The 16,690-nt window shown below is 28.7% G+C and overlaps 2 protein-coding genes across 4 annotated transcripts; one reads left to right on the forward strand and one right to left on the reverse strand.

The window, feature by feature from the left end:
• Positions 1–3,114: 3,114 nt before the first annotated feature.
• Positions 3,115–8,492, forward strand: LOC130944289 (probable magnesium transporter NIPA9). Of its 3 annotated transcripts, none has more exons than XM_057872555.1 (10): positions 3,115–3,346; positions 3,652–3,750; positions 3,924–4,053; positions 4,208–4,272; positions 4,517–4,573; positions 4,899–4,957; positions 5,218–5,338; positions 5,527–5,675; positions 5,959–6,324; positions 6,739–8,492. In XM_057872555.1, the coding sequence occupies exons 1-9, from the start codon at positions 3,236–3,238 to the stop codon at positions 6,158–6,160; spliced, it is 993 nt and encodes a 330-aa protein (XP_057728538.1). In that variant the 5' UTR covers positions 3,115–3,235; the 3' UTR covers positions 6,161–6,324; positions 6,739–8,492. The 3 variants fall into 3 exon arrangements, with proteins under 3 accessions (XP_057728538.1, XP_057728535.1, XP_057728537.1); XM_057872552.1 differs by having other exon boundaries at positions 4,208–4,296; positions 6,739–8,488; XM_057872554.1 differs by lacking the exon at positions 6,739–8,492 and having other exon boundaries at positions 4,208–4,296; positions 5,959–6,697.
• A 962-nt stretch (positions 8,493–9,454) lies between these two features.
• Positions 9,455–11,957, reverse strand: LOC130944290 (cytokinin riboside 5'-monophosphate phosphoribohydrolase LOG8). Its single transcript, XM_057872556.1, has 7 exons — positions 11,598–11,957; positions 11,183–11,280; positions 11,059–11,089; positions 10,729–10,828; positions 10,507–10,577; positions 10,257–10,400; positions 9,455–9,699 (listed from the first exon to the last, which is right to left on the reverse strand). The coding sequence occupies exons 1-7, from the start codon at positions 11,709–11,711 to the stop codon at positions 9,607–9,609; spliced, it is 651 nt and encodes a 216-aa protein (XP_057728539.1). The 5' UTR covers positions 11,712–11,957; the 3' UTR covers positions 9,455–9,606.
• Between the last annotated feature and the right edge of the window lie 4,733 nt (positions 11,958–16,690).

Below are 16,690 nucleotides of genomic sequence, written 5' to 3' on the forward strand. Positions count from 1 at the left end.
AAATTATGTACTATCTAAAACCATTTCAAATCAAGATTCCCAAACTTTTTATCTTACCTTATAGAATGGGCAAATCAAGAAGATTCTGTTCGCGTTGCTAATCGTCCTTGACATATAAATTATTGCATAAACTCCACAGAAGCATCTCGGGGCGACACCGTCATTTAAGTCTCCAACGTGCACAACACACGGAATTGAGCTTGAAACTGAATTTTCTTGTTTTACTCCACTGACGCTTCTTCTTGAAGTTGATGATGTTCTATTGGTAGTTATTGTTGATGCAGGTAGAATTTCTTACCACCTGCCTATACGAAAAAACACAATTAATTTAATAATTAAGGCTGAACGTGAAACGATGTAGTTTTGAAAGAGAGGGCTTATTTGTCTAGTTTTTGAAACTATCCTTTCACTCATCAGTCCAAAAAAAAATTAGAATAAAAAGTCAGGGACTTATTTATTTTTTTTTTAAAAATATAAAAGTAACTAGTAAGCAATAGATTGGAACAGAATACAACATAAATAGGCAAGATAAATGATAATGTAAATAAGACCATTTCTTTATTTATTTTTTATCAAAAAAAAAAAATATTCAAGAAAATTGCGCGACACTTACAAATCCCACCATTTCTTTAATCCTTACCAAACAAGCAAAAATGTCATGGCCACTTTGGGGCTAAAGTTTGTGACTTTGTGTGCCTCGTCACTCAAAATTAAGAAATAAGAGTGTGTCTATTTTCAAAGACAGGACATTTAAATAGAAATATAAGATATAAAATTATGTTTAATAAAAAAAAATATAGATAAAGATAATGTATCTTAAAATATTGAATTAATATATTTTATATTTATTTTAATAAAAAAATATAAAAACACTAATAAAAAATAGAATTTATTTTTTATTTTTTTATTATTTTTGTTAATTTTTTATAATTAAATTTTTTAAATAAAAAAATAAAAAAATAAATTTTTATAATTTATTTTAATTTATTATTAAATAAAATATAATAATATAAAATTTTATATTTTTATTATTTATATCTTATTTTTAATGTCTCATCTTATTATATTCTAAAAAACAAAAGATGCCTAAGTATTTGTAGAGTTTGAAGAGCAAATAATAGGGTGATAGTGCTTTTCCATGCATGCTAATCATTAGCAGTTTCCAGTATTTTCTACCAATTGAAATTCCACTTGTCGTAGCCAGTTAGCGATTTCGTTCCTAATATGTTACATGAAACATAATATTCAATATATCATTCATGTCATGCATAATAAAATCGAACTAAATCAAATGAAAATCTCGCATTTGATTAGATGTCGGTGTAATTTTTTTTTTATACTGATAGTATATGGAAATTGAATTTAATAAACTATACTAAGTTTGTTATCTTTTTAATGACATTTTGATTAAAATATTTTATTTTAAAAATAATATAATATATAAGTAAATTTTTATTTCAAAATAAATTGAAAATTTTAGATTTAACAAATAATAACCATAATATAATTTAATCTCATTTTTAGGATAGTGCAATAAAAATTCTCATAAGAATTTGTATAGTAGTTAGAGTTTTATATTTTTTAAATAGATATATTTATCTTTTAAAACGTATACAGGATGAATTTATAATTCTAATCTTTATTTTCTTTTCAAAGCAAAAAAGGTAAAATAATAATTTAGGATGTGTTTGATTTGTGTTTTTTTAATTTTTTATTTTTTAATTTTTAAATTTTGTAAAAGAAAAACAAAAAATAGTGAAAACAATAAAATTTTATTTTTATTTTTTTCTATAAAATTTTAAAAACAAAAGATACTAAAAATAAAAAATAAAAAATAAAAACACAAATCAAACACATTTCTATTGACAAAAAAAAATTTACATTCTTATTTTCTCTTCTATTTTCTTAGAATAAACAAATGAATAAAAAAGATTTTATTTTAAAAGAAAAAACTTTTTTATTTTGTCCTCAATTTAACGGATTTTTTTGGAATAAAATAAAAAATTTTTATTTCCACTGAAAAATAATTATGGTATTATATCCTAAAATCCAATTTTATTTTTTGACAAAAAACGTACAATGAATTTCAAGGCTTCTGTGCTTCTAATTTGAGAAGAAGATATATTATGACTAAAACTCTTAATTCTAACAAAATCTAGTTTGATTTAGGTGACAAAAGAAGTTGAAGAGTTGATGAATATTGGATAGATAATAAATATAGCTTCTTCAATACCGCCAGTGATAACAGCAATGACACTATGGTCATCTCCATTTAAAGAGTACACAAAAACAAATCGTATAAAAGAATGATATTATATTTTTATACTTTTACAGTGTTTTACATTAGTTTTGTTAGAATATCTACTCTTAAAAACTCAGAAAAAATGAGTTGTTCAATTGTGTGTGACACTTTCTTAAAAAAATTATTTTTCTGGAAACATAAAAAAATATTTTATTTCAGAAAAAATCTTACATTTATGATTTAACATTTTAACTCGATGTCTATGTAAAATTTTTAAAATTAAATTCTATTAGATCAATATCTTATTTTATACTATCAGAATTTCGAATTTAATATTAGTTAAATATTTAAAAAAATAATAAATTTGACTAGTAATGTAACAATATTCTATATATATATATATATATATATATATATATATATATATATATATATATATTAAATGTGAACGATAAAATGTAATTCAACTAGTTTATTTTTTCTTTAACAAACAATTTTTTTAAAAAGGAAAAAATCAAATGAAATTACCAAATTATGATTATTCGAATAGGAAATTAATCCTTTTAATTTTTTATTTCAATTAATATTGTTAAATATGATTTTATAATATTAAATTGTTTTCTCACTTATTTTTTTTTAAAATATATAATAAAAAATATATTTTACAACAATAATTAAAAAGAAAAAATTGAAAACATCTATTTTGGTACTAATAGGAATAGGGACTAAAAACATAATTTTATATTCACATCTATGTCTATATTTTATTAAAAAAACGTAATTAATTGAAAGTGAAAATTTTGTTCTAATTCACACTAAGAACCATTAAATAAAAATTTAATCAAATCATGAGAGTACACCTAAGTTTTCATCTTAAATTAAATCCATAAATTAATAAGGCAAGTCAATGAAACAAAGCGAAGCAGAGAGAGGTTTGCACTTTGCAGAGAGCAGAGAAAGGAAAAGGGGCAAAAGGGCTGAAGAAGAAGAGAGATGTGGGAATCTATTGTTTTGACGGTGGTTGCCACCGCCGGCAACAACGTCGGCAAGATCCTTCAGAAGAAGGGCACACTCATTCTCCCCCCTCTCTCTTTCAAGCTCAAGGTCCCTTTCTTTCTTCCCTTTCAAAATTTCACCTTTTTTTTCTTCTGTTTTCTTTTTCATTACCAATATCATTTCAAACATTTGCATGCACATTTTTTTTTTCTCTCTCTCTCAATTCGCCGTAGCTCGAAAACATTACAATTTTGCGTTGTTAGTTTCTTTTGGAATGGTGAAACTGAAAAGTTGAACAGAGGGAATTGAATTTCAAGATCCCTTTTTTTTTTGTTTAAATTTTCATGCAAGCTTATGCAACCACAGGGAGTCACTGATTAAAAGCGATTAACATTGCTCTTCGGTTTTTGCAGGTCATAAAGGCATATGCTTCAAACAAAACCTGGTTGATAGGTTTTCTTATGGACATAATTGGGGCACTGTTGATGTTAAGGGCACTTTCTCTAGCTCCTGTAAGTGAAAAATACCAATACCTATAAGAGAAGTTTTCTTCAATTGAAAGTATGACTCTGAATTTCAGGGGGTTATTTCTTATTACCATACTGTTGTGTATAATGCATGCTCTTATTAATCCTGTTCTGAGGTTCCTCAAGTTGATAAAATATGGTGGTGTTTTCCCAAATAGGTCTCTGTTATCCAACCAGTTTCTGGCAGTGGATTGGCCATTCTTTCGATCTTTTCGCATTTTTATCTTAAGGAAGTCATGAATGTTGTTGATTGGGTTGGCATTACCTTGGCAGGTTTTGGCACAATAGGTAATGTAAGTTTCAAATTCCTCATTTATGTTATCCGAATGCTGATAAAATTAAGTTTGCTATCAGTTACTGGATTCAATTCATCAAATGTTTTGTTTTATCACATGTGATTCATGTCCAATATTTTAACTATGATATGCTTTTCAAAATTTAGGAGTTGGTGCTGGAGGTGAGGAGCAAGAGGCTTCTGCTCTATCCATTTTACGTATACCGTGGCTGGTATTTGTCGTTTTCATCTTGTTTGTAGGTACCCTGCCTTATGCATCATCTTATTTTTAACATTTGTGTTTGAAATGATTTTTCCACTAAGCACTGAATTTCCTCGAAGCCAACAAGACGGCATTATTGTAGTATGTTGGAAATTCCAAATGCATTTTGTTATGATGTCTGCACAACACAACAAAGTAATATTACTAGCTTCCAAATGTAGTCGTTATGTTAATTGTTGGAAACACTTATGCAGATACTACTTAATGCATGGCTTCGTATATGCAAACGTCATCGCAGAGAACAAGAGATGGTAATTTATTTTTTGTCATCATGATATTACCTTTTAAATTTACCTTTTTCTTTTCTAGAAGCTTCAAATTCACATGTTTTTTTTTTCTTTATTTATAGAACTAAATTTTGATGCAATATTAGTGTGAGAAACATTGACATCCAGATTATATATTGCCTCATTAGACAAAGTATTTGATTTAGTCACTTACTAATTTAGATAACAATGTTGAACTCTTCTACAATTGATATTTTATCAAAAATAACCTCTTCTATCCCTTTGGTGATTTAAATATCTTTGTTGTCATTTTTACCCATGCATGACTTTACATTCTTAATTCTTACAGATGGAATATGATGTTGTTGAGGAAATCATATATGGCTTGGAATCTGGAATTCTGTTCGGGTACTGTTACTTCCCTTCTGTTTATACTGTTACTTTTTAGAGAATAATGGTGATAGTAGGATACAAGTTCTTCTAGAAACTAAATATATATAAAAAAGAGAAACCAAAATCATCTGTTTATTTTTAAGAATCTAAAATATCTTGAAATTTTCATTAGCGAAGTCTAGACTTGGTTTCAATTAGAATTGTTATTTTCTATTGGGGGTTACTACATTATGCTAGCAAATACAACTTGATCATTGTAAACCCTTTAAATGCAGGATGGCTTCTGTAATTTCGAAGATGGGATTTTTATTCCTGGAGCAAGGTTTCCCCAGCCTGTTGGTTCCTATGTGCATCATCATCAGTGTATTCTTTAGTGGTGCAGGCTTATTCTACCAGGTATTCTGAAGATATCTTTTGTGCCATCTACTTTGTGCAAAATCCTTACACATTTTAAGCTTAATTGACATTTGAATTCAACCTATGAGTGTTAATTTCAGTCAAAATGTCTAGACACACGTCTAAGTGTTGCATTGCCATTTTCGGATTTGCATAACTGTCTAACATTTATTTTATTCACCATGTAGACACGCGGCCTAAAGCATGGGAGGGCTATTATAGTTTCTACATGTGCAGCTGTGGCATCAATTTTGACTGGTGTACTTGCTGGGATGCTTGCTTTAGGCGAGCGACTCCCTTCGGCCCCAAAAGCTCGTTTCGCACTTCTTCTTGGATGGTAATATAAGTTGTCTGCCTTATTGCTTTGTGCTTTTTTCCCCCTTACATTCCAAGGTCTTTCAGAGTTCGTCATTTCATTTGCTAGAACTAACATTAGTTTTATTGTTTATTACAAGCACTTCTTGTTTCAGTTAATCTCTTGTCCAAGTTTCTTTTCTGTTTAGGTTGAATCACTTTACATAGATAACTCATCAATAATCTTGTATTTCTTATTTCTCCCAATATGTGAATATTCATGTTCTTAAACCAGAAGCAAGTTAATCCAAAACATTTTGCTGCAGGCTGCTTATCATTGTTGGCGTGGTTTTACTCGTGGGTTCAAAAAGGCTGGTGAGATTTCTTAGAGTTCCTTCGCGCCGCTTTAAGAATTATGGCACTCGAAGAGTCGGGACATCCCGTATCAAGGAACCAAGCCCAACTGCTGTCGTTCAAGCAGCAACCTTGAATCATTTACTATCATCAGCTTCAAAAGAAAAAGCTTGATTTGAAGTTAGCTGGAAAATGATCCTTCATCCATTCCCAACAAGAAAAAAAAGAAAGATGGGAGGTGGGGGTTGTCTTGGTAGGTTGATTTTGTGTATAGTTGGTTCCTTCATCAGAGGGCATGAATTTTCAAGGATCATTCCTTCTAGCTAACACAATTTAAGGTAGAGTTTTTCGTTGATTCCTCATGTCACCTTGTGTTAATTTTACTCAAATATTGTATATGCATAGCATAGCCAAGAAAGCCGTCACAACTAATAGCAATTTAAAGAAATAAAAGAGAGAAAACAAACACGCCATTGAGAAAAGAAGAAAGAAAATTCCATCGTGCTACGAAAGCCCCAATTGAATAATGATATGGAGCTTACATGAACTCTCAATGTTTTTTATTATTGACTTGAGGAGTTTCATCTTTCTATAACCCTATATATAAAAAAGAAAAGATGCTTCAATACCTTTTTAATTTCGAGCGAAGACTAGGATACTAAGATATTAGATATCTTAGACTTGAGGTTAGACTAAAAAATGTCACGTATAAGCATTGTACATCATTTTGTGTAACATATTTTCATGACCAGTTCTGAAGAGAAGAAGGAGCCATAGAATTTTCTCCACTGTGAAGAAAGCAAATCAGTTGGTCCACCATGACAAAGACTAGGGACTCGGGAATCACTTGTAGAGTTGTAGTGAGAAAAAGTTCATAGTGCAAAAACAACCTCAGACTACTGGTTACTGAAGCAACCACAGAGTCATCATCACTCGTGAGTCGTGACCTGGGCCAATGGTAACTGGCAGTAAGGCCTCATGTTATGGTTATGGTAGTGACACTCTTTGCCCATATTTTTGTACTGTGCTTTTTATGCTGCTTATATATAGTTGTCTAATTTATTAAAAAATGATAAATATTAATATTTAATTTAAAAAATATAAAAATAAATAATTTTTAAATTTATCATAAAAAATAAGTTCGACAAATTCAACACTAAACTTAGAATTTAAAATTTAAAGGATAAAGTATTAAATTGGTCCCTTACGTTTGAGCGTAATCCTGTTTTGGTCCTTAAGGTTTAAAATGTCCTATTTGAATCCAAAAAAGTTTCATTTAATTTTAATGTAGTCCAATTGTGGATCAAAGTTATATAAATAACGGAATGTCCTATATGGTAGCAGTACAAGAACAATGTCGACAATCTGGAGAACAAGCACAAGCTCTAGAGGTACAAAATCAACTGTGGATGCATCAATACATTTATTTATCATTTTTCTTGCAATTTAAATGAAATATTTTCTATAAAACTAAAGAGAATGATAAATAAATATATTGATGCATCCACGGTTGATATTGTGCCTCTAAAACTTGTACTTGTTCTCCAGATTATCGATCTTGTTCTTATACTGTTGTTATGTAGGATATTTCGTTAATTATTTAACTTTGACCTCACGGTAGATTACATTAAAGCTAAATGAAATTTTTTTGAATTCAAATAAGGCACTTTAAACCTTAAGAACTAAAAGTCTAAAACAGAATTACGTCCAAACGTAAGAGACCAATTTAATACTTTACCCAAATTTAAAATTTAGAATTTAGTTTTTAGTATTTAGAATTGGCTAAATAGTAAATATTAATATATCGGTGATGCTGCATGATTAAGTTATTTGATAACTAAGATCAATCAAGTTGGTCCAATAACTTAAAAATTGATAACTATAAATTTAGTTGAAAAATTTTTCTTAACAAAAAAATCAATTTTCTTGGTCATAGAATATTGTTTTATTATTATTACCCCTTGGGACCTGGAAAAGACAACGGTGGAGGAGCCAAGTAATTGTTATGGAATGACTACTGATCAGATGGAAACAACCGTAACCTTGAGAATCCATCTCCCATGCATGCAGTTACCCCTCTCAATTCTCAAACATGCTCATCCCAAAATTGTTTATGCATATACCCAAAAAAAAAATCACCAAACAAATAAGCTATTATATATTTGTATAAATTTGTATTATTTAATTTATTTTTAATATGTATTTTTTATTTAAACATGTAATCTATAAATAATAATGGAGAAATTGAAGAGAATGTAAAACGTTGGATACAAGTAAACTAGTCAAAATAGTAGAATGCGTCTAATTTTTTATATGCGACAAAAAGTACCGTAAAAACTTAAAGAAAAATCTTATCCCATGCTATTAAACCGATTATGTTGTATGAAACGGAATGTTAGACGACAATGGGTTAGCAATAGCATAAACATAAGTATAGTAAAGACGAGGATGCTAAAATAGATGAGCGGCCATTCACATATAAACAAAATAAGGAATGAAAATATAAGAGAGAAGTGAGAGTAATGTCTATTGTAAAAAAGATAATAGAATCTCATCTCAGGTGGCTTATACATGTAAAAAGAAAATAAACAAAATATCCCGTTAAGAAAGTAGATGAGATAAAAAGTAAAGAGATGACGAATGATAAAAAAACCTAAAAAGATCATATACGAGGTGATAAAAAAAAAATTATTTATTAATAATCTTATTGTAGATATAATACATGATAAGACTTAATAGCGTCAGTTTGATCCGTATAGCCGATTCTATATAGTAGAATAATACTTTGTTGTATATAATCTATACATTTAGTTAATTTAGTAATTAATTTTTGAAATACACTTAGTATGATTTGTTCATGATATATTAGATAGAGGATTGATTGCACAATGGTCCCATATCCTGTCACGCCCAAACCATGTATGTGTTTTTTTTTTTTTTTTTTTTTGAACTCCATATAGGAGATTGTTCAATCAAATTGCACAGTTTTCCTCTGTGCAAAGTATTAGATCAGTAGGGAGAAAGGGTAGAAAAATAATTTATTACGTAATTTAGAATTATCCTAAAGTTTTAAATTAAAATTTTTGAAAGGCATTCACCCTTGAAATGACACTTGAACTAAATTAGTTAAAAAAAAGGAAAAAAGAGAATAAGCTTTAAATTCCCCTTTGATGGCACCTGAAATGAAATTATAAAAGTGTGAAGGTTGGAATAAAAAGTCTAGGCTGTCCTCAATTCAACTATCTTGTCTAATTAAGGCACTACATAGTGGAGCCACCCTGCATCGCACAAGTGACATTCTGCTCAAGAAATGCTTATCATCTCTTTCAATTTTAAAGTACTTTTGCCTTTAATGAGCGAGGTAAAAAATCAGATAAGACTATGTCACAGTAGTGATTCATAATTCCATTGACCATTCAATATGTAAATGATGCAAAGGTGCAAAAGCAGACACATACTAGCACTCCAGAAGAGAAACCAAATTAGTGCATATAGTAACATAGCAATATTTATGGCCCCATCTGTTGTATACACCTTAAATGATGAAGAATCACATCACAAATCAATTTTGGAGAAAAACCCTTTACAGTTTCCATCATTAATAACAATGATTAAACCTTTCACTCTGAGTTTTCTTGTCCTGGATAATTACCTAATTGCTTCATCTCCCAGCTCTCATGAGGGGCAACATGCTCATGTGAAGGAGTATATTGCTGAAAAAGGAAAAAAAAAAAAAAAAGAGAGGAGGGAGTTAGCAATATATATTGAACATTTCTAATGTCCTAATTTTTCTTTTCTTTTTTTAAAAAAAAAAACACTCAACTCATTTGGAGATTCTGAAAAACCCAAATGTCCAATAAGCCTATTATTACTCATGTTTGAAAGTGCCAACACAAGAGCATCAAAGTCCAAATTGACAACAAACACACGGCAAAGTGTTTGGGGAAGAAAAAGAAGCCATGTCCCAATCAACAAATATGGTACAGTCTTTTATTTTTTTTGACAATGCATGAGATGAGAATATATGCTAAGAGTCATATGTGAATGCTTTATTTAGGCATTGAATGACAACACTTAAACAAAACAAAACCAAATTGACTGCAAATTATTATCATGTCCTAATATGATATACCAAACAACAAAGATGAGTCAGATTCTTAAGCCCTTTTTTTTTCTTGATTTAAAAGACATCATTTAAAAAATTTGAATGCAAATTTGCATGTATACATATCTAATGCATCCTTTGAAAATTGGCAAGTTGAAGTTACACCTCCATCTTCATCATAAGTTCTTTGGCTGATGGAGCAGAAACAACTATATTTCGCGCACCCGGCTTAATGAATCCTTCTTTAACACCATTGTCAAATAGTGCAAGCAAACAGTTATAGTAACCATCAACATTCAGTAGACCAACCTGTGAAGATATCAAGTTAAAAATTTGATTAATATACTAAGGATTTTTTATACTATACAGTGGAAAACAATAGGCTAGCTGTGTACAAAAAATAAAGATAGCTCACCGGTTTTTTATGAATCCCAAGTTGGGCCCAAGTTATCATTTCCAACAGCTCTTCCATGGTTCCATATCCTCCTAAGTAGTTAGTAAGATAATCCAAAACACCAAAAAAATAAAGCAAGTTTAAGCATATTTAAGAACACCTCTAGTAGCATTCACAAACAATAATACATATAACCATCAATTATTTTTCAAAAGACTTATAGAGGTTAAGGTAACTAGCTACCAGGGAGAGCAACAAATGCATCAGCTTCTTGAGACATTGCAGCTTTACGCTCATGCATATCAGAAACAATTCTTACTTCACCCACTGTTTCACCTGATATCTGTCAAATTAACCAACAACAACTTACAAAGAAACTAACAATTATCACAACCCACCAAATTTCACCAGTCCTGCCACAAAGCAAGAAGAGAAATTCCTAAACTAAGTCTTTGGAAAAGGCTTAGCTTTAATAAATGGCAATCAAATAATCACCATAAAAATCCCAAGGAAATAAACAAGTATTAAAGTTGATTAAGTAAATGTATATGGACAGAAAAATAAAACAAATACCTCAAGAGGCATTAGAGCTTTTGGAATGATCCTGTGTATGAGACAATGTGAGAACATATCAGTGAAACTACACAACTAAAGAAGCAATAGCAAACACTACAAAAGGAAGTTCTTTTAGGCATACCCTAGAACATGGCATCCTCCATCATACACCCTCTGAGATATTAAGCCCATTAATCCAACACTGCCCCCACCATACACCAAGTCTATATTCCGCTTAACCTGTAATTAATGATTTAATTCACATCAAATACATGTAAAGTTAGCAACTAGCAACAAGTTTATACATACCACTGTTCTCGTGCAGAGCAATAAATGCATCTATACAAAGTTGTTAGCTTATATAAAGAAAAACAGACATGTGACTACAAACCTACCCCAAAATAGCATAAAAGAAAAAAAAGTGCTCTTTGCTGCATATCAGCATTGAAAGAATACAACGGTTTCCAAACGACAAACACAAGGTATGCATAAACAGAAAAGAATGGAAAACAGAGAAGTTGCCACATTGGGGAATAGAATAAGAGAAAATGGTGTACCAGTTCATTGCCTAATTGAATCGCAGCGTCGCTGAAGACTTCACGGTTGCCGGAGTTGCTGCCGCAGAAGACACACACCGTCTTAAACTTGCTTGTGGGGTACCCTTCCTCCATTCAAAATCGATACTTTCTTCGTGGTTTTTTCAAATTCAAAGTTTGAAGCCCAAAACCATTGGAGGAACGAACGAAAACGAAAATAAGGAGGAATATAATTAAAAAAAAAAGAATAAAAAAGTAGATTAAGATTATAATGGTTTAGTTTAATAACAAGTTTAAGAGCAATCAAAATAAATGCGTTGATCCTATAGGAGAAAGCGATGATAGTGAGACACTCATCTTCTATTTCCTTCTAATCCTACGTCTTTCTTTTTGTCGGCTCTATACATGCCCCATACCCATTTATAGCCCTCAAATATTCCAATTTTTTTGGTCCATAATTTATTTTTTTTTAAATGTTATTGCATATAAAAATAATTACTAAATTAATTATTATATATTTATTTTATATTTTTTTATTAAATATTTTATATTTTAATATATATTTTATACAAATAATTAATTTGATAATTAATTTAGTGCGTGTATATATAAGATTATTATTTTTTGAGTTAATATTCAACTTAATTTCTAAAATATCTAAGATTTTGATTTATTTAATTTAGTCTAAAATTTAATATTTGTAATTTACGTTAGTTCTTGACCTTATTTTCATTATAAAATAATTAATGGCCTGTTGAAATGAGATGAAAACGACCACATTAAATTCTCTAAGAGTTATCTAATAATGTGTTAATTGAAATTTTTATTTCAATTTATTTTTTAAGAAGTCTTGAAAATCCTAATCCTAGTTTCACTTAAGAGTTTTAAAATTTTTTTAAGAAATAAATTGAGTTAAAAAGTTTCAATTATCACAATTAAAAAGTCCAGTTCAGTACGTAGTTAATAGTTCTGCGATAAAAACAGAATTCGAGACTAACGCGCGAGTTACACTAATACCAAGTTAGAGAACCAAATTAATTAAATTTAAACTTTGAGGATTATATTAAAGTGCAAATATAATTTTAAAGACTAATTTAAATATTAGTTTTTTATTTTTTAAAATAATATAATTTAATTATTTATGTACACAAACCGAATTAATTTTTTAACAGAACAAATTTCAAATAATATGATAGTATACTTAATCGAAGTTGCGACTTGTGAGATCAATTGAATATATGAAGCACTAAATTTGTTAAGCGTCCACTAAACTTTGATTTGCTTTATGTTAAAGACCCATGCAGAACAATGTCTTTCTTTCCTTAATGAAATTTTGAATAGGTGTTTTCTACGTTTAGCTATTGTCCATTTGTTTGAATTTATTTGGCTTAATCTATGCGACCCCGCCATTCAATAATCAATACATTAGCTTTATTCAATTACACTAACTTATAATATATTTCTTTATTATTTCAAGTGGACGAACCAGATTTGCCCCCTTCTTCTTCTTAGTGCATGAGTGCCTCACGCTCCCACAATGATTATTTACATTAAATTCTATTATTTGGGTTTTCAAAGAGTAAATTATCATTTTTATTTATAAAAGTTCAACAAATTTATTCATAGATAAACAAAATTAATTTTGTATTTATAAAAAATAAATGAAAAAGTATAAATAGACAATGAAAATAATTGATATATCGGATCTTCAATTCACTAGGCGTGCGGATGGTTATCCTAATATTAATATTTAGATGGGTAATTTAAGGGTGTAGTATATTTTTACTTTATTGGGTCAATTTTAGAATCTATTATTCACATTATTCACAAAAATTATTGTCTACCTAACAAAGTCCAAAATAAAAATATTATTACTTTTACTTATAAAAATTTAGAATACTAATAAATTTACTTATTAAAAAAATTTAACATTTAAATATGCGAAAATGAAAGAATTAATTTACTCATATCTAAGAATATAAATTTATTGATACTTCTTATTAATTAAATCAACGGCAATGTGTTTCCTTGTGACTTAAAATCTATTAATACTTAATTAAAAGAAGTCAAATAAAAATTTTAATATTAAATTTTGATAATGATAAAAACTCTTGCTATAATGCATGTTTCTATAAATTTAATGTTATCTTGTTTCAGCTAGTAGTGACGTTTTGTGGTTGTTGGTTGCATATTGGTGAATAGAAAATATGGATGTGCTTTATTGCCTAATAATAATAATAAAATAAAGATTACGTAAAGAAGCAGGTGCCCAACCTGGGCATGGACATTGAAAGGGTATGGATCTTCCACCTATAAAAACTTTTGCTATGTGTAGTACGTGTCCAATTTAGGGATGCGGATGCCGTAACCTATGCTGTAGCTCAATATCTATTATTTATTATTAAAATCAATTTTTTAATTAATAACTTAATTTATATAGAGACACCAAAAAACTTAATTTATATACTATATATTTAAAGGTATTTTATTTATTTAATTTGATTAAGATAAATATTAAATTATTTAATATTTTATTTCATTATATTAATAATAATTAATTAAGTATATTTATTATTTAATTTGACTGAAATAAATAAATTAATTATATTTTAATTTATATTAATTTTTTGTTTTATATGTTTTAATTAATAATTTTTAAAAATATTATAATTAATTATTTATTTAATTTGATTAAAATAAATATTAAATTATTTAATATTTTATTTAACCATATTAATTATAACTAATTAGTTATATTAAGGGTTAGTCTCTAAGTTATAAGTCGAAATTTTTTTCGTCCCCAACTTCTTTTTACATTCAAAATCGTTCTTAAGGTTAAGTTAAGTTTTAAAACTGTCTTTCAGATTAAAATATCATTCTCTTTCTTCACCAACATATTCAGTTTTTATTCTTCTTTCTCTTCTCCGTCACAGCAATATCTCTTCTTCTTTTTCTTCTTTGTCGTCACAGAATCATGAACAACAACAATAAAACAGAAACAAAAAAAGAAAAGAACAAAAACAATTCATTTCAACTAGTAACAACAGCAGAAGAGAAGAAGAAAAGAGAAACCATCACCATCTCTCTCAATTCCGAAGAATAACAATAAAGAAAGAAATTTTCAATACCATTTACTCTCAGCATTCTCATTTTCTTTCCTCATTTTCCTTCTCTATTCAAAATTAGAAGAAACAGAAGTAGAACAATAATAAAATCAAAATAAAATCAGAATCAATGTAATTAATAAAATCAACAAATCAACAATGTAATTAACCAAAGAAACAGAAATAGAGTCAACAATGTAGTTAACAAAATCAACAAATTAAAGTAGAATTGGAACCCTAGGGAGGAGCAGTGACAGGCGAGGAGAAGCGATGACTGGCAAGGAACAGCGGCATCAGCATCGTTCTCAAATTCCATCAACGCCTCTCTCAAAGCAGCGGCGCGGACGCAAAGCAGCGGCGAGGAGCAGAGTAGTGGTGACATGCGAGGAGGAAGAGGAGCACGACGACGCAGTGAGCTAGCAAGGAGGAGGAGCAGAACGGCGACGTGGCGAGCTAGCGAGGAGGAGCAAAATGGTGATGCGACAGACGCCTTTCCTCGCCAATCTGCTAGCGTCGACGTCCGTCCTTTCCATCACAAGCAGCGTCGCCACCTTCCCTTCCCCCTTCTTCCCCCCTTCGGTTCTCTTTCTCCCTCTCATCGTTCTCTTTCTGTTTTTTTTTCTTTTTATTTTATTTTATAATTTTTTATTTAGGGGTATTTTGGTCACAAAATATAAGATTTAAATAAAAACGACGATTTTAAAACAAAGTTAAACCTTAGTGACGATTTTGTATGAAAAAAAGGTTGCGGATGAAAAAAATTTTCGGCTTATACTTTAGGGACCAAAATCGTACTTAACCCTTATATTAATTATATAATTTGACTAAAATAAATGAATTAATTTTTGTTTTAATTTGCATTAATTTTTTGGTCTAGGTAGATTTTAACAAAAATAATTTTTTATAATAGTTTATTTTTCTATGATAATAAAGAAGGTAATTCAATTATAAATTTTATCTTATATTAGTTTGTACTTGTTCAAATCAATTTTAACATAAGAATAAAATGGTTTGAAAATTAGTTTAATTATTCTATTAGTTTTTATAATTTTACCAAATTTGTAATTAAGTCTTTATACTTTTTTTTCCCTTTCAACTGAGTTCCTACAGTATTTTTAATTTTGTAATTAGGTCTTTAGCAGTGTAAAAAATGTTAGAGTTAACAAAATATTTTTCTGTAAATTAAAAGTATCAACAATTAGAAACCTAATTAGATCTTTGATCACATATTTTTTTGAAAGGAATATTCTATTATTTTTTTAACGTTTTTGACATAAAAAAGATCTAATTACAAAATTAAAATTAGTGTAGGGATCCAATTAAAAGAAAAAAATTATAAGAACCTAATTATAAATTTAGTAAAATTATAATGACTAATAGAGTAGTTAAATCTTGAAAATTTTACTCATAAATTATAAAAAAATATCTACAAATTTAACCACTAATATTATTTAAACAAAAATATTTGAAAAGATAATATTCTAATATAAATATTTTAATTTAATTGCATACTATATATTACTATTAATGAGTAATTGCTAGCATAATTTGAAAACAAATAATATTATTACTCATTAATTTTATTATTTTTAATATTAAAAATAGTTAAACTTTTAATTTAATAAACTTTATAAAATTTTTATAACAAAAATTACTATGCATATTTTCCTTTAAAAAGATAAAAAAAATATTTTATATATTTTTATATATTATCTCGTCAAGACACAAGTACATATATTAGTAAGGTATAAAAAACAAAACAAAAAAAATTATTTTATAATGAAATGACATATCTTGAGATTTGTACACGAAACACATAATAAAAAATTTTAGATGTAACATAAATACTGATGTTTATTTGGGTCTAGCTTTTTAGGCGCCATTACTGCCGCCGCATCCTGCTGTGTTATTCATACGTAGTGCGAGGTTTGGTGAGCACTCCCAGAGAAACGACGCTAAGAGCAGGTTAGCATCGAGTTGCAGATCGCTGGTTTTTGGCACGACGCCTTC

Source organism: Arachis stenosperma, chromosome 8 (genome assembly GCF_014773155.1).
Source record: "Arachis stenosperma cultivar V10309 chromosome 8, arast.V10309.gnm1.PFL2, whole genome shotgun sequence".
Taxonomy (NCBI): Eukaryota; Viridiplantae; Streptophyta; class Magnoliopsida; order Fabales; family Fabaceae; genus Arachis; species Arachis stenosperma.